Below are 27,390 nucleotides of genomic sequence, written 5' to 3'. Positions count from 1 at the left end.
TCATTGCATGTCCCCTAGTCTTTGTGCTTTTTGAAAGAGTAAATGACTGATTTTCATTTACCTATTTTACTCAACTCAGTTTACAGACTTCCATCATATCTCCCCTCAGCCCTGAAGAGCCCTAAATTCTTTAGGCTTTCTGTTAGTGTTTGTGGTAGTTGTGGGTGGATCCTTGGGCTAGTGGCAGATGACCACGCCCACGAGGGAAGATCCCGAGAGGGACCACCGGTCAGGCTCAGAGTATGGAGACAGACACACACTAGTTCTTTTATTAAACAGTATATTGAACCACCAGAGATGGCAGTAGTGAGCTGGAAGCGCCCGGTTGGGCTGTAGTCCCTCAGATACTGGAGCAGCGATCCTGGATACTGAGCTGTAGAGAAACTGAATATAGTGAGTAGGCAGGGTATGCTGAGTTCAGGAACAGAACCTTGATGGTAACACTCACACCATAGTCTCTTAGAAGCAGCCCAGGAGCTGGAATGAATTAGGCTCTTGAGGAGCGAGAACCTGGTTCCAGGGAAAGCTCTGAGAGAGAGAGATGGTAACTCACTGGTGGTGTAGGCAGCGATGACTTCCTGGCAGAAGTGTTCAGGAGCAAGTCGGAGAACATAGGTCCCCGAGGAGCGGGTACCCCTGGTAAGTCCGAGGAGGCAGAGTAGCTAGGAGAGTAACCTTGTCCGTATCCAACTCCTTGCTAACTTGATTTATTAGCATATTCAGAGACCTTAAGTATCCGGTGAAGATGATGTCACCTCAGGGGGACGCCCCTGAGGTCCGCGCTATTGCTGGTACTTGAGTCGGGGCCACGCGCCCCCATAGGCTTCTGAGAAACATGGCGGAGTGCAGCGTCTTGCCGGTCCGGGGACACCGGAGGAGAACGGCACGATAACGCTGCAGCAGCCAAACATCCAACAGACAGGGAGTCACCAAAGAGGTAAGGTAGGCGAAGTGAAGACGTCGGGCAGCAACGGTCGTAACACTTTTTCCTCATAGGAGAATCGCTCCATCCCTTTTATCATTTTGGGCTCTCTTCTCTGTACCTTTTCTAATTCTGCTATATCTTTTTGAGATGCGAGGACTAGAATTATACACAGTATTCAAGCTCCAGTTGTACCATGGAGCAATAAAGAGGCATTATGATATTCTCTGTGTTCTCTATTCCTAGCACACTGAGCACAGGTTTTCAACATATTTTGCACTCTGATGCCTAGACCCTTTTCCTGGGTGGTGACTTCCAATGTGGAACCTTGCATCATGTAGTTTAATTTGGGTTGTTCTTCCCTACATGCCTAAACTTTGCACTTGTCCACGGTAAATGTCATCCACCATTTAGGTGCCTAGTCTTGCAAGGTCCTCTTGCAATTTCTCACAGTCCTCTTGTGATTGAACAGCTTTGAATAATTTTGTGTCATTACTACATTTTATACCTCACTTGTTTCCATCTCTAGGTTATTTATGAGCATGCTAAAAAGCAGTAGTCCCAATACAGTTCCCTGCGGCATGCCACTATTTTATTTCCATTGAGAAAATTGACAATTTAGCCCAACCCTGTTTCCTATCTTTTAACCAGTTCTCAATCCATAGCAGAGTGTTGCCTTCTATCTCATGATGTTTTAATTTCCTCAAGAGTGTCTCTCATAAGGTACTTTGTCATACACGTTCTGAAAATCCAGATACACTATACCAACTGGTTCACCTTTATCCATGTTTTTCCTAAAGCCTTCAAAAAAAAATGTAGCAGGTTGGTGAGGTAAGACTTCCCTTGGCTAAATCCATGTTGGCTGTCCCATTGAATTGTTTGTCTGTTATATGTTCAGTAATTTTGTTCTTTATAATAGTTTTGAGCAATTTTCCTGGCACTGACATCAGGCTCACCAGTCTGTAGTCCTTGGATCACCCCTGGAATCTTTTTTTTAAAATTGGCTTTGTTGGCTATCCTCTGGTTTTCAGGTACTGTAGCTGATTATAGATTATTAATGGTTGGTCTGTAATTTCATTTTTCATGTCTTTCAGCACTCCAGGAATATACCGTCTGGTTCAGGTAATTTTTCAACTCTTTGTCAGTTTGCCCTATTACATCTTCCAGGTTCACTGAGTTTTGTTTTATTATGAATCATCACCTTTAAATATCACTTCTGGCATTGGTATTTGCCTACATTCCAAAGGTGGAGACAAACACCTGTTATCTGCCATGTTGCAACAAAGTTAGTATATAAATCTTCCAGTGAAAGTATTTTATTCCTTCCGAAGAAGCATTCTGTGCGAAACATGTTCATTTTGGGGAATACACTTGCTTGCAAAATTTCTTGTCCTAAAATCTTACCTATTGGAATGATACGCTGATGGACTAAAATTCAATATGATATTACTTTTGTAATTCAAGGCATTTTACATACCCTCATCACACAGGTATAAAACTGGATGCCATCTCACCTTTATTGGTATTTGCCTTATATCTTCCTCAGTAAAGATTGAAGCAAAGAATTCATGTAAATCTCTGTTATGGCCTTGTCCTCCATTACTGTCTCTCTTACCCTCAATCCATCTAATTATTCAATTGACTCGCTTGCAGGTGTTTTGTTTGCACTTGAAAACGTTTTAGAGTTTTTGCTTCCATAGCAAGCTGCTTTTCAAATTTTGGCTTTGCCTTCCTTATCAATGCTTTGCATATAACTTGCTTCCAGTTTTCTTCATCTGGATCCCTTTTTCATTTTTTGAAAAATGTTCTTTTGGCTACAATAGTCTTTTTCATCTTACCTTTTAACCATGCTGGCAGTCGTTTGGCCTTCCACCTTTTTTAATGTGTGGAATACATTTGATCTGGGCTTCCAATATGGTATTTTTAAATAATGTCCATGCCTGAGGTTTACGCTTAATCTTTGCAGTTGCTTCTTTTTACGTTTTTTTTTAACCTTTTTCTTCCTTTTATCAGTCTCCCTTTTGAAAGTTAAATGCATTTGTAGTGAATTTCTAGCCCTCCCTCCAGTTATCAAGGCAGATTTGATCATGGTGTAATCATTGCCAAGTAGCCCCAACACTATTACCTCTCAAATCATGGGTTCTACTAAGTATTAGGTCTAAAATAGCTCCCTCTTCTCTGGTCTTGCACCAACTACTTCATGAAGTAGTCATTTTGTTTTATCTAGAATGTAACCACTTTAGCAAGTCCTGATGTGCCATTTGCCCAGTCACTCATTATTACTGTTGCTAATTTTGTCAGCTTCCCTTTTTTCTGTTAGCATTTCATCATCTGTCCATTCTGACCAGGTTGGATGGTAGTAAAACCCCACTGCTATTCTATTCCCATTCTTACATGGAATTTCTATCTAGTGTGCATTTTGTTTCCTTCAGAACTTTTATCCTGTTTAACTCTATGCCGTCTTTAACATATAGTGCCATCCCTCTAACATTTATCCAACCTATCAGTACAATATAATTTGTATCCTGGTTTGTAAATTGTGCCCCATTAGTTATCCTCCTTCCACCAGATCTCTCAGATGCCAATTATATTTACCTCGTCATTCAGTACTATACCTTCTAACTCTCCCGCGTTATTTTTTAGACTTGTATATGGACATTTCAAAATACATATTTTGTTTACATTAGCAATCTGCTTATCAGTTGAGGGGGAAATGTGGAAACTGTCTGCTCTGTTTGCTCTTTACTTAAAGGCACCTGGGCTAGGTTAGCATTTATTGCCACCTCTCTCTGGGGATGCCATAATTTCCCTGTTTTGTTAGACTCCTTCAAAGATACATCATTCTGAATCACGTGACTGTAGGTGTTCCCTCACTGTCATGCTGATACAATACAGTGCGCTTCGGTGGAGAGCACTGTTAACCCGTGTTTGGACATGCATTTTCGATGCGCTAGCTTTACCCCTTATCCAGTAAGGGGTAATAGCATGTCGAAAACACGCGTCCAACCCCCCTGAAACTAATAGCGCCCGCAACATGCAAATGCACATTTTACTTTCAGAAATTAGCGCCTACCCAAAGGTAGGCGTTAATTTCTGCCAGCACCGGGAAAGTGCACAGAAAAGCAGTAAAAACTGCTTTTCTGTACACCCTCAGACTTAATATCATGGTGATATTAAGTCAGAGATCCCAAAAGTTAAAAATAATTAAAAATTAAAAAAAAAAAATTAAAATCGGCCTGCGGCTCTCGGGTTGAAAACCGGATGCTCAATTTTGCCGGCGTCCGGTTTCTGAACCCGTGGCTGTCAGCGGGTTTGAGAACAGATGCCGGAAAAATTGAGCGTCGGCTGTCAACCTCACTGACAGCCGCCGCTCCTGTCAAAGAAGAGGTGCTAGGGACGCCTGTGTACGCGTCCCTAGCCCGCTCTCCCGTGACTTTTACTGTATTGGCCTGTGTTGTATCTCCTTTTTAAAGGTTAGTGCCAGTAGCCTGGTTCCACTCTAGTTAAGGTGGAGCTCATCCTATTGAAATAGGATCCTCCTCCTCCAGAAGGTTCCCCAGTTTCTAATGACCCTAAAACCCTCTTCCTTGCACCATAGTGTCCTCTATCCATTGAGACTCAGCCTGCCTCTGGGGTCCTGCGTGTGGAACAGGGAGCATTTCTGAGAATGCAGCCTTGGAGGTTCTGGGTTATTCCTTCCTAGGACTCTAAATTTAGACTCTCTTGCACCTTCCTATGTTGGTGTTCACATGTACCATGACAGCTGGCTCCTCCCCAGCACTGTCTAAAATCTTATCAAGGGTGGCATATGGTTTGCTACCTTTGTATTGGCAGACAAGTTACCAAGTAGTCCTCACGCCCACTAGCCACTCAACTATCTACATTCCTAATAATTGAATCCACTAACTTTAAAATGTGTTCATTTATTACTGATACTTTTGAAAACTGATAATAGATTTATATATGTGATGTAATGAATTTTACTCCCTCTCTTGCTGCTGTTTGAACCTAAAACATTTCTGTTCATAAAAAAGTGTATGCCATCTGCTCTCTGCATGCTGGAGTTTTGTTAAACTGGACAAATTAAAGCTTATCTATTTCAATTGTTAATGCACGCAGGTGGTGGGTGAATAGTACAGTTTTGAGGAACCAGTTAATCTCCAATAAATGTAATCATTCTAGAGCTGAAATGGTCATATACTTCTGTGGAAAACTAGATTCTTTGAGGTTGTAATGCTTTCTTTTCAGATGGTCATAAGACTTATCCATAGGTGTTTTGTATGTGATCTTTTTAGAGAAAAAACACATGCTTCTTTTGAAAATATTTTAACTCGCCTGAAGAGAGAATTAGAAAACTAGGAGGAAAAAGACCTCAGTCAGTTTGGTGTGAAGAAACTACACCTTGCTGTTTTAAGCTCTAATCACTGGTCTAAAAAGCCATCCCTTTTTATTTCTATTTTATTTAAATTTTCATTATCCATTTTATTAATTATTTTGCATTTAAGTTTTAAATAAAATACTTTACTCAATATTCTTTATTCTGTCTCTGTCACACATCCCCTATGTGCAACTTAACTCTGTCTTTATTTGCAGATAAAGGAGGCTGCTTTTTCAACTCCAAACTTAATAAAGGCAAAATAAATTTAGTTGTACTGTGTATAAAGTGGAGGACATAAAGAACAGCATAGTCTGCGCCACAGAAATAGATGGCATGAGGATTATTTTGCAGGGCTGGGCCAGATTACAAAGGCTGGACTGGACAGAGTTGACAAGTGACTACTGAAAAACCAGAGGAAAAACACTGAGATTAATCCTTTAGAGCCAGTTGCACTGAATTCAGCAGATGTTGTGAATGTGCAGGCTAACACTAGTTGGCAGTATAACAGAAACGAAACCATGCAGAATTAAAGCATTAACAACCAGAAAGCTACTGTGAAAGCCAGGACAACAGCAAACAAAAAGAAAATACCTGTGGAGACGGGACATTCTTATCGTCAGTCATTTTATGAGCAAAAATACTATGATAACTGTACATGCTCTATATTTAAATTCTTTAACATTTGGAAAACTCCATACATTTGGAAAACTCCATACATGTCACACCGTTTCCGTAAAGGCATTAACTGCTGTCTTTTAAGAGCACTATTTTGAGACCACCACTGAATTTGCTTGAAGCTGGAAAAAAAAAAACGAGGGTGGCCAGTGTTTTTGCATGCAAAGCTATCTTATGGCTCTCCACTTTCTAATGAAAAAGTTCTAATAAAGTAAAGAATGCATATCAAATCTGTGACTCTCAACAAAATACACTCTGATAACATTTGCTTCTACTCATTTCTGTATCAAAATTTGTATGTTGCTGCACTGAGCTCCCACTAACTATTAATAAAATTAATAAAGCACTGTGGCGCAGGATGGATTTTTAAATGATTGAACAGCCAATGATCCAATCAGCATCCTTTGAGTGCATTGTCCAGCCCATTAGTTATACTTCACATTCTGTCCCAAGCTGTCTGATTTGAAAGAAGTTTTTACTATGAAGCAGCATGAATGTGCACCAATCGGCATTTCTTCTTAAGAAAATAATTCATGTCAAGTCTATTACTCTTAGCAAAGCACACTTCAGTGACATTTCATTTTCTAAATTTACTTCTGCTCACTTCTATATCAAATTTCTGGGCTGCTCCTCAAAGCTCTCATTTGCTATTGGCATGATAAGTAAAGCAGTAGACTGCAGAGCAGTTTCTAAATAATAGAAAAGATGCTAACATATAAATGTTGTCGTATTAGCTGCTCTAAGTTTATTCTCAAAACCTATTGTCTGAACTCAAAGTTCTATCCCAAATTGCCAGATTAAAGTTTTTTCTTTTGTAAAATCTTTTAATGTGCATCACTCGGCATCTCTTCCGAGACTTTTCAGAACCCCATTGGTGATATTTAACAATCTGTAAGCTGTCAGATTTAAAGAGTTCAAAGATGCATTCAAATGTGTTAAGTCACATAATAGAGGTTACTAAAATGCAGGTCACTTTGCCCAGCTTCATTTTTATTTACTACTATGGTTATTGTATAGTGCATTGAAACTCACTTTATTACAATTTCATTTTCTGAATTTGCTTCCACTCACTTCTGTATCTAATTTTGACACTACTGCACAAAGTTCTTGCTTGACATTAGTGTGCTTATTAAAGCATTGTATGGCAGGATGATTTTTAAGTGATAGAACAATGTAAAATCGTTTATATTTGCCAGTCAACATCCTTTGGAAAGTTACTCCTTTTTGCCTATTTTTGTTGTGATTTTTCGAGGCCACACAAACTTTTCCGTTTTCACCCCAAGTGGGATTGGTGCACATCAAGCTGTGTTACTCCTGTTCATTTTGCTATCAACCGTGGAAGACTTTCACTTTTTGTTTTGGCATAACAGCAATGTTTGGTTCTCTGCATCTTTATACTCTGAGCCAGCCAAATGCTGTGATGAAGTATGGTGCAGTCCAGCTTGTGGCAGATAACAAAAATTATAGTAGAGATCAATTTATTTATTTCCAGTACTTATGTTGAGGTTAAGCCATTTTTTGAACTTGAAAAAAGGACATAGGTTTTAAATCCAGATTTGTTACCTTTTGTTTGGCACTCAGTGCAGCTTCCTTTTGAATTCATTACTGTAGGAATAGAGTTGTGTGTGTGCAGTCCCCTAATATAGTATCATTTAATCATTTTACTAAAGAATTCCATTATTCAAAACTCTCAGTATTTAGAATAACTTACTTCAGTTATGCGACTGGTTGTTCAGAATGTCCTTGTGTGTGCTGTATCTTTTTAATACCTATAGTACCTGAATGTAATCTGCTTTGTAAACTTTGAAGTGCCGAAAAGCGGAATATTAAAAAAAAATAAAAATAAAAATCTAAATAGCAAATGAATCCAGAGCATGTACTCATATGTGCAGTAGAATTCCTATTCTGTGTGTATATGGATTTTTTGGGTATGAAATTTCTCACAGTGTCTATTGGACCCAGGCAATACAACAGCACTAGTTTGCAAACTAATTTTGTTGTTGTTGTTTGGTGGGGGCAGGGGGTGTAGTAGGTCTTTTGATTCATATATGTCTTGGCCCTTCCTGTGCTTGATGCTGTTGTCTTTGAAAGGCTACTTGGTGCCATTTGGTCTTGAATATCATATCAAAACCCTAAAAACTGACTTACGGCGTGATTAGAACTAGATTGTACATAGACATTTGATATCCTGAGATTTTCCAAGATTGGTCTCAAGATGGATCAAACTAAATCAGTCACAACTGAATCAACTTTACAGTTAGAATCAACTTTACAATTAAAATAGCATTATGAACCCAGTGGCACATAAGTTTCAAGTCTTTACTTGAATGTTCAGGTATTTAGGTCAGAAGATTGAAAGTCCTTGCAAAAAAGACCTGGGCAGAAAGCCATGCCTTAGCTTTTTTTTTTTTTCCTGAAAGTGAGGTGACATGGCTCAAGGTAGGAGATAGTGGTACCTTGTTCCAAATTCTTGGTGCATAACAGCTGAAAGCACAGAGTCTTGTACAAGACAGTCCGGCAGAGGACAGAGAAGGGAACGGAGTCTTTTTCTTATTTAGCTAAAAACATTTATAGGCCTCCTATGACCACAGCTCTAGGCGGCATACAGATAAAAAAAAACAAAACATAAGCAAGTTTAATGTTAAACAAAGGAGTCAAACAAAACAGCTAGACATAAAAGAAAAGCCTCAGAGTGCCATCATAAGCTCTCAGATGGCAATTTTAAAACAAACCTGTACACATGTATACAGATAGCCAGTTCAGCCCATACAAAGTAGGAGTAATATGAGCTCGCTTATCCAGACCTGAAATTAGATGCGCAGCTGAGTTTTGTAACAGCTGTAGGGCATGGAGTGCAGATGCTGGTAAACCAATAAACAGAGAATTACAGTACTCCAAGGTAGGGAGAATAAACGCTTGGGCAACTGACAAAATTTGCAATGGCCCAGCAATGTTTTTAAAGGACGTAACAAGCAAAAGAGTCCTACTTAATCATTGCTTTTATATGGTCTTGCTTTGTTAGCTCCTTGTCAAGTATGATTCCCAAACTTTTTACATGTATAACTACAGGGATCTCAATATTCTCAAACAGAAGAGGGGGGAAGGGGATTGTGTTGGTACTGCTCAATTTCTGCCAAATAATAACTTCAATTTTGGACAGATTGAGGGCTAATTTTATCATGATCAAGCCATCTCTTTACTGCGGAGAGGCAGATGGAAACTGAATCAGAAGTAGTGGACCAGGTTAATAAAAGAGGGTTATAAAATTGGATATTATCCAAGAAAAGTTGATATCCTGTACATAGCTCATTCAGAAGTTTACAAATAGGCACCAGATAAATATTAAACAGAATAGCAGAAGGAACCAAGCCCTGGGTAGCACTTGTCACTGTTTGCCACTTTAAATGATTAGAACATGTGCTAATTCTGTGTGTCTCAGTAAGATAAATTTTAAACCATTATAAGAACATAAGATATGCCATACTAGGTCAGACCAAGGGTCCACCCAGTATCCTGTTTCCAACAGTGGCCAGTCCAAGTCACAAGTACTTGGCATGTTCCCAAACATTAGATAAATCGCAAGCTGCTATTGTTTATTAATTACCGTAATAGCAGTTTATGGATTTTTCCTTTAGGAACTTATCCAAAGCTTTTTGAAACCCAGTTACACTAACTGCCGTAACCACATCCCCTAGCAATGAGTTCCAGAGCTTAACTATGCGCTGAGTGAAAGAATTTTCTTTGATTTGTTTTAAATGAGCTACTTGCTAACTTCATGGAGTGCCTCCGGTCCTTCTGTTATCTGAGAGAGTAAATAACCGATTTACATTAACTTGTTCAAGTCCTTCCATGATTTTGTATCTCTTCTCCAAACTGAACAGCCCTAACTTATTTAGCCTTTCCTCTTAGGGCTGCTGTTCCATGCCATATATAACACACTTTCAAAATCTGTATAACAAAATCTGATGGTTAATTGAGATGGAGCAGGACCAAATCAAATCCTTGGCCACTACTGAAGCCCCTTCTGAAAGCAACAAGACTTGATAGTAATAGGGTCTCTGTGCTTAAGCCATTTCAAAAACCAAACTGAAATTTGGTCTAATACTTGATCCTGCAGAAATTAATCTAGCTCTTTGAAGATGGCAACTTTGATAACCTTAGATAAGAATGAAGTGAGGAGATAGGATTATAGTTCATTAAGACTAAAGGATTAAGGCCTTGAATCTTTAGTAAAGGGTGGACAGATGCTTGTTCAAGGGCTTGGGATAATTGCCCTTCCTCTAAGAAGCGGTTTATGGAGGCTGTTAGGACTAGGAAGATTCTCTTTTGCCTCTTTCTAATAAGTATGATATGGATGAAAGGGTAAGAAGAGAAACTCCTTTTAGTAAGAATCTGTAATATTTCAATCTGTGAGAGCGTTTTGTGGGAGTGTAGGAGAAAAGTTGTGAGAGCGACACAGGGGCTTGTTTATTCACATACTTAAAAACAAAACAGAGAGCTTTGAATCTTATTCTGATTTCGATTGGGAGCCAGTGCAGTTACTGTAGTTTTCTTTTTGTGTGTTCAATTGCTTTGGCCCCTACCAAAATTCTAGTGGCTCTACTCTGTAGAAGCTGGAGACACTTCATGCTGTGTTGTGAGATGCTGTTTAAATTGAGAGGGATGTGAATCGTTTTTCTGATCAATTGAAATATCGTACAATATTTCTAAATTCATTAATATATCGGGTAAAAAAAGAAACTATCACTTCCCCCCACCCCCCCAAATTTTTGTAAAAATGGTTTTTCGGGTTAGCGCGCGCTAACAAAAAAATGTTTATTTTTGTTATTTTTTGTTACTTTATGGTATTTGCTAGCGCGCGCTAACCCGAAAAACGATTTTTCACTAAAAAAAAAAAAAAAAAGGGGGGGGGATCCGTGGGGAAAACGAGATTTTCCCGTGGCCAGACAATCCCGAAAGCGGGAATGATCGGGCACCCGATTCACATCCCTATTGAGAGTGGTTAATGCATGGATTACAATAGCAAGATTGTGTTTATCAAGGGGCAGATTTTCAAAGGGGTACGCCCATAAGATACGCGCGTAACCCCCGAAAAGCTGCCCCTTCCACCCCCTGCGCATGCCGAGCCTATCTTGCATAGGCTTGGTGGCGTGCGCAAGCCCCAGGACGTGCATAAGTCCCGGGGCGTGTCGGGGGCATGTCGCGGGGGCGCATTATCGGGGGCGTTCCGGGGTGGGGCCGCAGGCATGTTTCCAGCCAGGGGGTGCTCCGGGGCCTCCGAAACTGCTCCCGGGCCGGGGAATGGCGCGCCGGCAGCTGACCTGCGCGCATTATGCCTGCCTCGGGCAGGCATAACTTTTAAAATAAAGGTGTGGGGGGGCGATTTAGTTAGGGCTGGGGGCTGGGTTAGGTAGGGGAAAGGAGGGGAAAGGAGGGAAAGGTGGGGGGGAACAAAAAAAAATTCCCTCTGAGGCCGCTCCGACCTCTTGTTTGCGCAGGGTTGTGTGAACAAAAGTACGCCCATGTGTTTCTTAAAATCTATCCCCAAGAGTTTTGCATAGTTGACAAATCTGGTGCAGATGCATAAAGGAGGTCCTTGCCACCATAGATATGTGAGTTTCCATCATGAGGCTTTGATAGTTGACCTTCTAGGCTTTGTACTGGCTCTTTAAAGTGTAAGGGGATACCTGACAGGGAATGTAGAGATCATGGGTGATGACCTTGATGATGGAGCCAAAGAGATCTGATTTGAGTTTGTGATTACGGAGCGTTTGGGCTGCTGCTGGAAGACAATAAGAATATAAGACTTGGGTTAGACCTAGGGGATTCCCACCAACTGGTCCCATTTACAGTTTTTATTTTTTCAGCTGACAGGACCTGGAGAACTTTGCCTGCCATGCTGCTCTGGTCTCTGGTTTCTCAAACCTTTCTTTGGCTGCTGGGACCTGAGAAACTGATCCTGCTGATGCTGATCCTGCCTCCCACTCTTTCTGTTCTCTGTTGGCACTCTTTTCTTCATCTGCAATTCACAGTTTTTGTGCTTAACTTTCCGCCACCAAGAATTTGTGTGTAAACTATCCCTAAATGTTCAGATGAAAAAGGGCACAGAGACACCATCATTAGGCTCATAAGGCATTTCTACAATACTTTACTGTAAAGGGTGCCTCAAAATGGGCTTAAAGCTGCTTAGATTGGTAAGTAGTTAAATGTATAGAAACATAGAAATGACGGCAGAAGAAGACCAATTGGTCCATCCAGTCTGCCCAGCAAGCTTTCATGCTTATTTTTTTTTCTCTCATACTTATCTGTTACTCTTGGCCCTTATTCTGGGAGTGGGAGAGTATCGCATGGGTTTGCCTTTTAAAGCCTAAATGATTTTCTCATTTATTTTTCCTGGATGCCACTGAACTCTTGATGGGGTAAGAATATGTTGTCCATGTTTCCTCCTGTAATTTAGATACTATTTTAATTCAATTTGCTACATGCTGTTGAATGTAATTGTTTTCTTTTCCACAAAGTTACGTCTCTAAATTCCAGGTCCTGTTTGTTAAATCAGAATTTACTGGACAGCATATACTTTGTGCACATCACAAATTAAAGGGGGGGGGGGGGGGAGTTTATGACCATGCTGAGATGTGGCGCTCTTAGAACTTATGCCTTCCTATGCATCACACTTTTTTTTTTTTTTAAGAATATAGATATGAAAAATTATTGTATGCTTTGAAGTTTTATTGTGGCACAAAGAAAAATCTAGCTTTCAAGTGGAAAAATAGGTTTTACATTTTGGAAAAAAAATATTTTATCAAAAGCCATCTGAAAATCTGTCAGCTTGATATATCTTGAAGCAAGTATGCTTGTACGTTATCAGATATTGGCTCTTATTAGAAAATGTTTTTGAGTCTTGCTCTTAAGAATGTATTTCAGTGTCGTATTTTATAATAGATGATGCATGCCCTTGCTAATGTAATGCAGTGACTTTAATTAAGGGTCAGTCTTGATTTACAATAATGACACAAAGGAGACTGTACTGATATTTCGTCTAACATGGAATTTTACACTGAACCTTTTGTAACCAAGACTTTTGAAATAGCTGTTGTCATCTTATAAAATCATTCTAGCTTAAGAATTGGGCTCCATTCCCAGTATTAGTTCATCTTTCTTATAATTTGATCTTTATTAATTTATAATAAATTCCAAGAAAACCTTGTACAGATATTTTAGGAAGTACATTAATTGACTGGGCTCAAAGGAAATAGACAAATTTAAAGTTAACTAAACATTTGCACAGAAATTTAAGGGAAGAAATAGCTCCAAGTTGCCAGATTCTAGGTTTCATTAACAAACGTTTTCTCCTCCTTTGAGTACTCTTACCTACATCTGGAAATATGCCAATCTGAAACTGAAGAAAAAGTTCTCCATGATGTTTAAAGAATAGTTTCAGAAGCTAATCTCTGTTGGGGTCTAAGGCAAGTGTTACTATCAAGGTAGATAGCCAAATTCTTATCAGCTATTGTGATGTTTAAGCTGTCCTGAGATAGGGGACAATTTATTCTGTTGATCCACACCTTCAAGTATTTTATATGGTGGTAAATAATATATTGTTGACACTGGTGGAAAAGATTTTTCTGGAATCTTCCATACTACTTTCAAATATCTCTAATGATGTAAGTATGGGGAGGTGAAGACAATTAGGTGTAAATTCCTACACCTAACTATTTTTCTAAGTTTTCCAGTTTAGATGTGTCATAAATTCTTTAAATACTGCTTCTTGCACTCCCTCTATCTGTTTAACAGAGTTATCAGTTTTGGATAGATGGCTCTCAACTTCCTTCTTAAATTTTTTCAAATTCTCGACTTTTTTTTTCATAGCAGTATTGATGTCAGAGACAGAAACTATTTTGAGTTTAAGGCTTTACCTAAACACAGTATAGCTTTCCATATTTCCTCCAGAGTGAATAGAGATGGCTTTTCCAAAGAGAACTCTTTTTCGCTGGGCAAAGAATTAACTGTAGGAAAAGATTGAACCTGGGCTCCAGTATCAGCAAGGATTACTGCATACTCAGAAATCTCCATATGTTTTGGGCTATCTCTGGGCTCTAGCAGAGAACGCATACTCCTTTGCAGCAGTCCAGATGCACCAGCTGTTTCCTGCGCATTTGCTGCATCTCTCCAGGGTTGCTGCCTAATGACATCCATCTCAGATGCACCAACTGGGGGTTAGATATTCAAAGGGGTATGCACGTACCCCCCCCGAAACCTACCCCAAACCCCCCCTGTGTGCGCCGAGCCTATTTTGCATAGGCTCGGCGGCGCGCGCAAGTCCCGGGGCTTGCATGGAGGGGTGTGTCGGGGGGGGGGGGCGTGTCGGGAGTGACACAGCATTTCGGGGGCATGTTGGGGGCGTGGTTCCAGCCCTGGGGCGTGACAGTGGCCCCTGGACCAGCCCCCGGACCGGAACATGGAGCGCGGCAGCCGGCCCAGCGCATGCAAAGTTATGCCTGCTTCGAGCAGGCGTAACTTTCGTCATAGAGGTAGGGGGGAGGTTTAGATAGGGCCGGGGGGGTGGGTTAGGGAGGGGAAGGCGGGGGGAGGGTGAAGGAAAGTTCCCTCCGAGGCTGCTCCGATTTCGGAACGGCCTCGGAGGGAACGGAGGCAGGCTGCGCGGCTCAGCACGCGCAGGCTGCCGAATTTGGGCAGCCTTGCGCGCACTGACCCCGGAATTTAATGGATATGCGCGGCTACGCGCATATCTATTGAAATCCCGTGTACTCTTGTTCACGCCTGGTGCATGAACAAAAGTACGCGTGTGCGCAGATTTATAAAATCTCCCCCTATGTGTATTGCTGCTGGATCCTCCAGTAGGCTCTTACCATTGCAGCTGAGCAAAACACTATGTCCTGGAGAAGTCATTGGCACTTTTTTCCTGCCTCGAAATTCTAAATAGAGCACTTCCCAATGTGACTCCCAGCATTCCAGAATGCAGAATGAAGGAATCTGGTGGAAATAGGGTCGAAAGAATGGCAGGGTATGCTTACCATCCTTCCTTTCCTCTTCCAAACCATGCCAAAAGATAAAGCAAGTGAGGAAACCCTTCCTTGATGCCATCTTGGGTCCTCCTAATTGATCTTTTTATTTCAGCAATTCTTCAGCTTATCTGCAGTTTCTAAGATAAGCTTATCGTTATTTACGCAGGCATACCAGGAACATGAGCAGGAATGAAATAACATCTAATAGTTAGAAGACAAGCAATAACATTGAAAGTTAGAACACCAGTGAGTTCTTACCTTGTTCCATTTTATTTTGTCTGTTTTATCTCATTTTATTTATCTTATCTTAATTTTATTTGGTTATATCATTGTACTGATATTTATAACTTTACTTTTCTTATTATATGTTGGTTTTATACTTTTATTTTTTGCTTGTATAATGTTTTCTTTTAATGTTTTGTGCTTTAACCGTTGTGATAGAATACTGAACAAGGGTATATAAAACCAATAAATAAACCGTGTGATTGAAAGGAGGGAAGAAACTGGCTTCTGTATAGTTTGCCATCTTTTTATTTTTTTTTACATTTATTTATTTTTTAAGAGGCATGTCCTGCAGCTATGCCAACTCAACTTAAAATGGGATGTTTAAGAAATGGCTTGCTTACTTTCAGTAACATTTAGGACTAAGGACCTTATTTAAAAAAGAACTGTGGCAAAAAATCCTTAATTGAATAAAGCCCCATGTGTTTTATATGTACATAGTTATTCCTGTAAAAGCTGTTTTAATGTATTTTTTTTTCTTTACTAGTTTTGATTGGCTCATTCTTACTACGTGATCCTCTTGATGCTGCTGGTTTCAAATAGCCTTTTTTTATATTATCCTTTTGTTACATATGTTGCTACATTGTCAGTTTCATTTATATATTTTCTCTAAATTCTGATGTGATACACTTTGTTTTCTCTAATTGGTTATTTCTCTGATATGTGACTTTTATAGTGCCATTTATCTCAGAAGGCTATTTTAGTGTCTAGATACTGCTTGTTTGTTACACATGCCACTGGACTGAATAGTCATTTCTGCATTTCATTTTTATAATTTTTGGAATCTTTGTGGTATTTTTTTGTTTGTGTTTGAATCATTTGTTTTGATCTTTTATGGGTGTGAGGGGCCCCTGCTATGTTTATTTTTTTATTTTAATTTTTTGGTTAAATATAGTTATATTGCTATTGTGCCTATTTTGATTTGCCCTTTGTTTTTTTATTTTGGCTTTCAGATGTTTGTTTTGTCCCTCCCAATACAGCTCATGTGAAATGAAACCCATGTTGGACAATGTCTAGCACTTGTATTTTAAAATTTGGGAGCATTTTGATGCCACCATTAAAGTTTTGTGAATTTATATCTGGACAATCTGTACTTTTTTGTCTTGAGCCTTCCTATGCATCACTCTTTTTTTTTTTTTTTTTTTAGAATATAGATATGAAAAATTATTGTATGCTTTGAAGTTTCATTGCTACCTACTAAAGATAATATCTAATTTTTTATGAATCTGGATCAATCTTGAAATTTAAATGCTGCTTGAACTTCAAAGATAGCAAAAATAGACAAACTGCTGTTAGGAACATAAGAATATGCCAAGGGTCCATCAAGCCCAGCATACGGTTTCCAACAGTGGCCAATCCAGGCCATAAAATCCTGGCAAGTACCCAAAAACTAAATCTATTCTATGTAACTGTTGCTAGTAATAGCAGTGGCTATTTTCTAAGTCAACTTAATAGCAGGTAATGGACTTCTTCTCCAAGAACTTATCCTTTTTTAAACACAGCTACACTAACTGCACTAACCACATCCTCTGGCAACAAATTCCAGAGTTTAATTGTACAGTGAATGAAAAAGAACTTTCTTCGATTAGTTTTAAATGTGCCACATGCTAACTTAATGGAGTGCCCCCTAGTCTTTCTGTTATTCGAAAAAGTAAATAACCGATTCACATTTACCCATTCTAGACCTCTCATGATTTTAAACACCGCTATCATATCCCACCTCAGCTGTCTCTTCTCCAAGCTGAAAAGTCCTAACCTCTTTAGTCTTTCCTCATAGGGAAGCTGTTCCATTCCCTTTATCATTTTGGTCGCCCGTCTCTGTACCTTCTCAATAGCAACTGTATATTTTTTTTGAGATGTGACAACCAGAATTGTACACAGTATTGGACTGAGATTGGAAGTGGAAGGCGAAGCCCACACGAGCTTTGGGTCAGGGTTTCAAGCCAAAGTTCATCACCTAAGGGCAGGCACCTTCTCTCCACTCCGCGGGTCTGCTGTCGACGTTGGCTCGGAAGCCGGCACCACAAGTAACTGTTTTTGTGGTGTGTGTGCATGCACTGGGCGGCAGCTGTTGCTACAGGTGACGATGGTTTCGGACTCTTGAAGTAGTGGCAGCGGTTCTTCGTCCTCTCCCTCCCCTCCCTGTCTCTGGTAGGGGGGCATGTGTTCGAGTGTGCACTGGGCTGGACTCGTACCCTTCCCCTGATGCGGCTCCTCAGGTCTTGCTAAACCAGGGGTAGGCAACTCTGGTCCTGGAGTGCCACAAACAGGTTTGTTTTTTGGGATATCCAGAGAATATTCATGAGATTCCAACATGCCCTTCCATGAGCTACTCTTACTTGACCCGCTTTTTTCTTGATCAACATCAAAGCATTAGCGAAGAAAACCACCATTATCCATGACCTTTTGTTTGACTGCAAACCAGATTTTCTCGCAATAACAGACTTGGCTTAAACCCCTTGATTCTGTTATAACAAATTTTATTTCAAACGATATGTATACATCTTCTCGTCCCCCAAGAACGAGACGCAAAGGAGGTGGTCTCATGTTAATTTCTAAGAACGAGTTGAATTTAAAATTGATCTCCACTAATGTTGATGAACTATATGAAATTGTCCTTTTTGAATCCTTAATGCTGCAAATTTGTTTAATTTACTGCCCTCCCTGTCTACTGAATCATAACATCTCCCCCTTAATAGAATTTTTTACTATTGCATTAAAGCCAGAAAAGCTTTCCATTTTTTTAGGTGACTTTAATATTCATATTGATGAAAAGCCATTTGATGCCACCTATTTTACTTCATGGAGTCCTTAGCTAGTCTAGGATATAGTCAACTTATTGAAGGGCCCACGCATAGAGTAGGACACACACTCGATCTAGTCATAATAAATATTAACAAATTTGATATCCATGAAGCCTCACAATTACCAGTTCCCTGGTTGGATCACTATTTGATTAACTGTTAACTGCAAGCCAAACAAACTAGCAACTTGACGAACCAACTGCCACAATATATCACCTATCGTTCCAAATATCTGAGACAAGCTAATCCCAGAACTTGAAAAAAATTTACCAAATTTAGATTTATCTGACTGTCAAAAATCCACTTCTTCCTAGCTTAATATGACAGAATTAATAGCTGATCAGATTAATCCCCTCAAACAATTTTAAAAACCTATAAAAATCCCAGCCTTGGATCAATAGTACAATTAAAAAAGCAAAAACTTGATCAAGAAAATTTGAAAAAAACTGTAGAAAAAATAAGAATAGTCAAACACTAGGTTCATATAAATGGAGAAGAGTCCCAACTTCATGCCAACTGGACAAATACAGGACACTACTCTACATCTACAAAACAGACACAGACAAAGCCAAACGTGAGTACTATGCAAAGAAAATCCACGACCCCCAATTCAATCCCAGAGCCCTCTTCACTCTCATCTCCAACTTGACACAACCAAATCACATCCCACCCACAACAGAAAACCCCTCAAAAACTTGTGAAGAACTAGCCCAGTTCTTCTCTGAGAAAATCACAAAATTAGTAACACCAATCCCCAAGGCAAGCTACAAAATGCTGAACCCTCTGAGCTCAACAGTCCCTGTTTGGACACTTTCGTGTACTGCGAAGATTCATTGGTTGTTTTATTGCGGTGCACAATGTTTTCGCGATCTGCGAAAACATCGCGTGACGCGATGTTTCCCCGCTGCACGAAAAATGCCTTATTTGCATGGGACACGCCCCCTCATGCGTTACCACTGCGATATTGGAAAATGAGGCCCATAGATAGATATATAGATAGATAGATATATATATGGCACTATTAGGGTTTGAATTGGAAAAACTGAATGTTTCTTTATATATGTAGACAATGTACAGGTTTATTTACCCAGTGAAGTCCCAGGGGAAAATACCTTTACTGTCTTTTAATAGATGTGTTACATTTAACAAAAAATGGTTGGGATTAAATGGTGTATTGTTGAAAACTGAGAAAACAAAAAGTCTTATGAATGGGTAAACAACCAGTTATTCAGATGAACTCCAGTTTAATAATTGAGAGTAACCAGATCAAAATTTTGTCTGAAATTCGCAGCCTGGGAGTTGTATTTAGACTCTTCTTTGTTAATGAAGCCCCCATGTTAGCTGTGTATCACGTGCTGCATTTTATAAGTTAAAACTACTGAAACCAGGATATCCTTATTGCCCAAGGGACTATTTAGGACTGTACTCAATTGTTGGTCTTGAGTTACCTTGACTATTGAGCAACATTGCTGGTGGGCCTGCCAGACACCTTGATGAGAACGCTGCAGTGCAGATTTGTTTGATTTTGCCTAAACTTGAGCATGTATAATCTGCGCTCCAGCATCTACGCTGGTTACCAGAAAAAAATTTGGGCAGGGTTTCATCTGATGATTACGGTACATAAGTTGCTATATACAGGGGTTGACAGTGTCTTGAAGAAAATGCTATCATATTATATCCCAAGTAGAATTTTGCTTTCACAATTCATGGGTTTATTGAATGCGCCATCAGTGAAAGAAAGTAGGTTGTCTCTATCTAGAGCTTTTTCACTTGTCACCCCAGCACAAAGAAACAATCTGCCAGTTGAAATGAGAAGAAAACAGGATATGAAAGAATTCAGGAAGGGGGTAAAAATGCACCTTTTTTTGTTACGTTTGTATTATGAATGTACTTATGTGATCCGTCCTGGACAAGTTTTAAATTTGGAAGTTGCAGAATATAAGTATTCTGAAATATATCTCTCCTCGCCCAATGCTGGAAAATGCTAGGGAGCAAGGTTAGTGACTGGCAAAGCCCCATCACAAAAGCTATAGCAAATATACCCAGGGCTAGATTTATTAAACTGGTGTCCATAGGCAACCAGGGTAGGGGGAACCTCTCAAAATGTTCCTTGGTGCAGGGATGTTTCCCTCTTCTTGAGGTCATTGGAAATGCAGGAAGCCTGGTAATTCTCCACCCAGATCCTTCTCTCAGTAGCAGCTACAATCTAAAAAAAAGAATTGTTTGAATCCTGGGAGCCCTCCTGCACTGACAGGCAGGGTGCCACTGAGCCTGGCAGGGTTCCCAGGCCTTGCATTGAAGTATTTTTAAAGTAGATGCTGCTGCAGGCTGGTGCAGCAATATGAACAGGCACAGTTTGAATCAAGACAACAGTAACCCTCTGGCGCTATAAAAATTCTGTGATGGAGGCAGTTGCTTAGTTTGCCTATACATGAATATAGCTCCAACACCTCTAACAATATGAGAGTTGCCCTAAATGATTGAGAACATGATTAGAAGGCTTCCATTTATCCATTGGACAAGCATAGCTTGGTTGTGACAATGGGAGCTTCCTCATTCTGCTTCTGTATAGATTCAGCCGATTGTAAGAACAGAAATGAGATGACACTCATAATCCTGTGACCAGAGTGACTAATGGGACAGGAGTGAGGATTGATGTGGTCTCATGTGGCCCAAGGAACTAGATCCAATGTGGTCATCATGAAGCCGAGTAGTTTAAGATAATCCCGGGCTCTTGGAAGTCCACAGAACAGAACTATAAATATAAATCAATATAAAAGGTCCATCGAGCTCAGCATCCAGTTTCTGATGGTGGCTAATCTGTGTTATATGTACTTGGCAGATCCCAAAGAATATATTAATTTCTTGTTAGTCACTCCCAGGAATAATGCTAGCTTTCCAAAATTTAAATGGCTAATAGTTTATGGGCTTTTCCTCCAGGAACCAAGTCATGGTTGTAGTAGCTGTCTTATTGGGGACGGAAGACATAATGTTTCATCTGTATTTAAATGATTGGCTGTTCAGGGCCAAACCTTACCAGGAGAGCATTCAAGCATCCGACAGAATGGTCCAAATTTTATAGGACTCGACTTAGCTCAATTTTTGCAAAGAGTGAGCTTCATCCGTTTTGGTCATTGGAATACCTAGGAGCTCCTTTGGGCATGGAGGCAGGTTGAGTATACTTGATGGAGGAGAGAGTTTCCTAGACACTTCTTCAAGTGCAGAGGTATTCTGTTCTGTGGACTTCCAAGAGCCTGGGATTATTTTAAACTACTCTGCTTCATGATGGCCATGTTGGATCTGGTTCCTAGGGCCACATGAGACCACGTCAATCCTTACTCCTGTTCCATTAGTCACTCTGGTCACAGGATTATGAGTGTCGTCTCATTTCTGTCTGACACAGCCTTCCTTGATGGTAGATTCCTCAAAACTTGAGTGAGTTTGGTGTCACATTGTGACAGATGCAAGTCTTTCAGGATGGGATTATGTAAATTCAGTAGTGCAGGGGCTGTGGTCTTCTGAAGAAGCCACTCTATCCATCATCAGTCTGGGGACCAGAGTCATAAGATTAGCACTTTAATTTTCTTCCACTGATCAAGGGCAAGGTGGTGCGAGTTCTCCCCAGCAACACCACAGCAGTAACATACAGGATCAGACAAGAAGGGAGCAGAGGTGTAGGAATGTCAGAAGAGAGGGCTCTTCTTTTTGCATGGGCAGAGGTGATTCTACTGGTCTTGATGATGTCACGTGAGCCATGAGATTGTGCAGGCTGACTTCTTGAGCAGGATCTTTCTGGACTCAGTGTGTGGAGTGTAGAAATGATGCCTTTCAGCAGACAGTGAGTAAGTGAGTATGCCTCACATGGATTTTCTGGCAATTCACGAGAATGCCAAGGTTCTGTGATTTTTCAGCTATAGCAGAGAAAGCAGATCCAAAGGATAGTTGATTTGGTCCCACCTTGGTCAAGAGGTGGATCATCTTTTCATATTTTTGCCTTGGCCTCTGGTAGGGCAATGTCTGTACAGAATAGAGGAAAAGAGTCTTCCAGTGGTTCTCGTGGCTCTGTCTGGTCAAGGTAGCCATTGTGCGCAGATCTGATGAGGCTTCAGTTTGACCATCCTTTCAGTCTTCTGGATGCTTGCAGGGTTCGGTAACTTGAGAGATCATACTCATTTTATTTTGCGGCCTGGCTCTTGAAGGGTCAAACTTGTGAAAGAAGAGTGTAAGGTTTCAACTTCTTTAGTTTTTCATTCGGGCTTGGCTGATGTATCATGCAGGGAATGATTGCTGTCCCCTTGGAATTTGGGTGTCCAGGTGGGGCTAGAGAAAGATCTAGTCTTGAACTCTTTGAGAGTTTAGATATTGGCCATCACCTGTTTTGTTTTTCCCAGGTGCGTAATTCAAGGGGCTTTGGTGGCCTCCCTTCAGGGGTGTATTGGTTACTTCATGGTGTGAAGAAGCTGTGACACCTATTAGGCCAACTATGAGAAGGCTGATGTAATAAGCCCTACGCAAGGCTCTGTATTAAAATTCAGATCACAATTTTTTTTCTTTTGTTTTTTTTATTTTTTTAGCAAATGGTATGCTAATGCATTGGGAGTAAAAAATGTGCACTAGCTGATCACACATTTTAACTCGGATGGTGAAGGGAATCTCTGATGGGTTTAATGAGCAAGAATTTATTTTTCCATATGTTTTTCATTTTGCATGCGTCCACATTAAATATAATCTGCCATTTAGATGTCCAATTCCATAGCCTCACAAAGTCCTTCTGCAGTTCATCATAATCTATTGTTGTAACAACTTTGAATAATTTTTTTGTCAACTGCAAATTTGTTAATCTCACTTGTTGCTCCCTTTTCCAGATCATTAATGAATAAGTTAATCAATACAGATCCTTGAAGCATTCCAATATTGAACTTTTTCCATTTGGAAGGACTATTTAGTCCTTCACTGTTTCCTTTCTTTTAACTAGTTACCAATCCACAATTGGTCACTGCTTCCTATCCCCATCACTTTTTTTCATTTCCTGAATCTCTCTTGGGGTAATTTGTAAAATGCCTTCTGAAAATCGAAATACACTGTATCAGGAGTTGTCAACTTTGATCCTCAAGTCACAAATGGATTTGGTTTTCAAGATATACACAGTAAATATACATGAGATAAATTTGTATGTACTGTCTCATTGTATGTAATTATATCTTATAAATATATTCATTATGAATATCCTCAAAACCAGGCCTATTTGTATATCTTGAGGACCAAAGTTGACAATTCATGCACTATATCAACTACCTGACCTTTTTCCACATGATTATTTACACCTTTAAAAAAAAATTGAATAGATGGCTAAGGAAAGACATCCTTTTGCTAAAAGCATGTTGACTCTTCCCATTTGACACATGGCCAATGATTTTGTTTTTAAGAACAGCTTCAAACATTTTGCCCAGCATTGACGACAGGCTCACTCTTTTCACCAGGTGCATGCATACAACCTTTCCCCCAACAAGTAGGTTAATCATACATGTAGCACTCTGTAGTAAAAAAAAACCAAAAAACAAACCAAAGAAAGGATAACCCTCCCTCCTGCTGCTGGACTGCTCTCCAAGTTCAAGTTATTTAAAGCTGTATAAGAAGTGGAGATGCTTTATCCAATTTAGAATGCTCAAGTTGTCATGACCCACTGAGTGGTCTAAGGTGCTGAACTTAAGTGATCTTTCTTCTCTGTGCTGGGTGTTCTGGAGTCGTGAGTTTGAATCCCACTTCTGGACTTGCTTGTCCTTTCAATCCAGGTTCTTATGGCCTGGATTGGCCACTGTTGGAAACAGGATGCTGGGCTTCATGGACCCTTGGTCTGACCCAGTATGGCATGTTCTTAAGTTTAAAACACTTTAATTTTAATCTGTTTGGCATAATTTTGGATAGGTTCACGTTGCTGATCGTGTTTAGCTGCTGAATTATTGATTTTATGTACAGGTATGTTCAATTATATTTTTATTTTTGTTTTTTAATTTATTAAAATTGTTTTGAAATTGTATTTTATTTTGTATCATGTATATTACCTAGAGCTCTCAGGGAGAAAGGGCAATACATATGTTTAGTTCTAGTGTAAATATTTTATTTAAACAAAGTTAATTGCAAAGGTCAGAGATAATTACATGTTAATGTAAATCCTTAATTAACTTTTATTGTGAAGCATTTCCCACTTTTTAATCTGGGCAATCTATATGTGAAACTATGTGACTGGGATGGGGTGGCAGATGGAGAAATCAAATATTGCTGATCACTGTTCCCACTTATTGTTTGGGCTCTGTGCACAAAAATGTTCTTGTGAGCAACATAGTGTACAAATTTGTGTGCTGTGTTCTTTGAATCATTATCCTATGTTCTGTGTGCATGCTGTATTTTCCTGTGTGTGCTTGTTCTTTGTCCTGTATGCGCAGCACAAACACTTTACAGAGGACATTGCTGCTGATTACTACTTCAGGAAAAAATAAGCTCTCACCTTCCCACAGCAAAAGAATACACAATAACTTCAACTCTATATTCTCCTTAACATATCTTTATAAACACACAAAATAAACTTTCTTTTGTAAACTTTAAACACATTTTCTCCAGAAAACCAATACTTAAAAGTCTTGCTTCACCTACAGCAGATGCAGTTTTTACTATCAGCACTCTCTCAGGACTGGTTTGTTGATTTTGCCAATGGTATGCCAATTGTAGTGTTAGTTCTAGTAATAAACACATTTACACTTGGGGAAAAAGGCTAACTCTTTATCTTTTATTTTACTGATTTTCCAAAATATAAACAAAGATAATTCTTTGTACAAAGTAATACATAGATTCCAGTATTAATAAATAGATAATCAGAGGAAATAGAAAATTAGAAAAGGAAACCAAAAAATAATGTGACTCTCTGCTTCTGAGCAGTAAAATAAATGGAAATATGAGATGAGGCAAAGAAATATGGGAGCATTCACAAAATTTAACAATGAGAAAAGTTAACAGATTAACATAGTAATACAGTAAACAGTTTATATACATATATATATATACTTAAAAGACCCTATAAATTAAGGCACTGGGGAAGAGGTTACTAGACTTCGGTCCTCCAGAAAAAATTGCATTCGCTCAAGCTGGAAAAAAATGAAACAATAGTTACCTTCTTGAAAATAACCTTACAATGATGATAAAGTGTGAAAGGCTAAAAAACCTTTCCTCCTTATATGGGTAGCTTGAGCAAGGTCAGGAAGAATCCTAACACACTAACCATAAAATAGAGAAGAAAACTTTCTGAAGTAATTATGCATTATATTATTCAAATCAGCAGATGAAATAAAGGAGACCAAAAGAATACTGTAATTCATAACTTCCTGCCTAGAGTTTTCAAGAAAATTGGTCAAATTAGATGGTATTTCAATATTATTTATTTATTATCTTATTTATTTAACTTCTTTTACTATACCGACACTCAAGACCAGGTCTTATCGTACCGGTTTACATTAGAACATGGGGAAACCAATTAACGTATAAGTGGAAATGAGAAGTTACATTAAACAGGGAGTGTAAAACATGGATGTCGGAGGATAGGACAGAATTAAGTAATAAAACAATAAGTTAACAAAATTACAAACTATAAATTAAATTAACATAAAACAATAAATTAGTAATACAGAAACATGGTTATAATCAGCGGAGATAAACATGGTATGTCATATGGGAGGAGTGGCGGGGGAGAGGGAAAAGGGTGGGTTGAGGTTGCGATGGGAAAGGGAAAATTGGGAGTGAGGGGAGGGAGAAGGGTGGGTTGGATGGTGAGAGACATAGTTGAGTGGAATCCTTAAACAAATTCCAGAGTTTAATTGTGCATTGAGGGCCAGAGGCTTTGCTGCCTCTGGCCCTTGATCAGACTTATCCCGGGTGGAATTATTTATTTATTTATTTAAATTCTTTTAATATACCGATGCTCAAGACCAGGTCTTATCGTACCGGTTTACAATGAACTAGGGGGAAAAAACCAGTTAACAATGGAAGCAAGAAATTACATTATAACAGGGAATGTGGAACTTGGTAGTTAGAGGAAAGGATAGGTTAAACAATTTCTAACAGGAGAACAAAGCAAATAAGCAGAAACGTAAGTGCTTACATGGTAAGCATTATATACCAAAATTACATCGTGTGTAATACTAGGCAAGTTATATTAAAGTGCGGTTGGCCGAGAAGCAGTTCCTTTTTTGAGTTGCTGAAGGAGGACGCAACCGCGGGGTATGTAACTGTGGGGGTGATCCTGCGGTTTCTTCAGGGGTATGCTTGGGCGAACAGCCAAGTTTTTAATTTTTTTCTGAAAGTGATATGGCAGTGTTCCTGGCGGAGATCTGGCGGGAGAGAGTTCCAGTGATGCGGACCGGCAGTTGATAGTGCACGTTTTTCAATGGTGTTGTGGAGAACGGACTTTTTGGAGGAACCTGGAGGGAATCTCTGTATGCAGATCTGGTGGGTCTTGCAGAGGCGTGTGGTTTGAGGGGTATGGTAAGTTGGAGCGAGGATTCCTGAAATAAGGTTTTGTGGATAATAGTAAGTGTCTTGAAGAGAATTCTGTAGCGAATGGGTAGCCAGTGGAGTATTTTTAGAATCGGGGTGATGTGGTCCATGCGGCGAGAGTTTGTGAGGATCCTGGCTGCAGCGTTTTGCAGCATTTGAAGAGGTTTGGTAGAAGAGGCTGGGAGACCTAGCAACAGAGCATTACAATAGTCAATCTTTGAGAAAAGTATGGCTTGAAGGACCGAACGGTAGTCGTGGAAGTGTAGAAGAGGTCTTAACTGTTTTAGTACCTGTAGTTTATAAAACCTTCTTGTGTGGTGGTTGTTGATGACTTTTTTGAGGTTCATTCTGGAGTCTAGGAATGCCCCCAGGTTTCTCACTTGACTTGTTAGTGGTTGTGTTGGTATTGAAGTGCTAGCAGGTATTATCATTGGGGGAAATGATTAGCAGTTCGGTCTTGGATTGTATTGAGTTACGAGGCAGAGACTTGTGAGAAGGAGGTTGATGGTGTGGAGGCAGATATTCCAGTAGTTTAGGGTGTCTGAAACGGATCCTTGATGGGGATTAGGATCTTGCACATGTCTGCATAGCTGAAGTATGTGAGGTTGAGATTATTGAGGAGTTGGCATAGGGGGAGAAGATATATGTGAATAGGGTCGGCGAGAGAGAGGAACCCTGGGGAACTCCTTGTTTGGCAGCTACAGGATGAGATTCTGTGTGATTATTTTAACTTATAGTATCTGTCGCTTAGAAAGGATT

At 39.6% G+C, this 27,390-nt stretch overlaps 1 protein-coding gene across 19 annotated transcripts in view; it reads left to right on the top strand.

The window, feature by feature from the left end:
- ADGRL2 (adhesion G protein-coupled receptor L2) overlaps nt 1-27,390 on the top strand; it is a 579,402-nt gene that overhangs the window by 340,530 nt on the left and 211,482 nt on the right. For 17 of the 19 annotated variants that reach the window (XM_029618001.1, XM_029618004.1, XM_029618002.1 and 14 more), the window contains one exon: nt 2,017-2,044. The exons of the other annotated variants lie outside the window; for them this stretch is intronic. In XM_029618001.1, the coding sequence (XP_029473861.1) occupies nt 2,017-2,044 (28 nt within the window). The remainder of the gene's footprint in view (nt 1-2,016; nt 2,045-27,390) is intronic. 19 annotated transcript variants of the gene reach the window in all.

This window comes from Rhinatrema bivittatum, chromosome 10 (assembly GCF_901001135.1).
Source record: "Rhinatrema bivittatum chromosome 10, aRhiBiv1.1, whole genome shotgun sequence".
Lineage (NCBI taxonomy): Eukaryota > Metazoa > Chordata > Amphibia > Gymnophiona > Rhinatrematidae > Rhinatrema > Rhinatrema bivittatum.
This window is presented reverse-complemented; position numbering and strand designations above follow the sequence as displayed.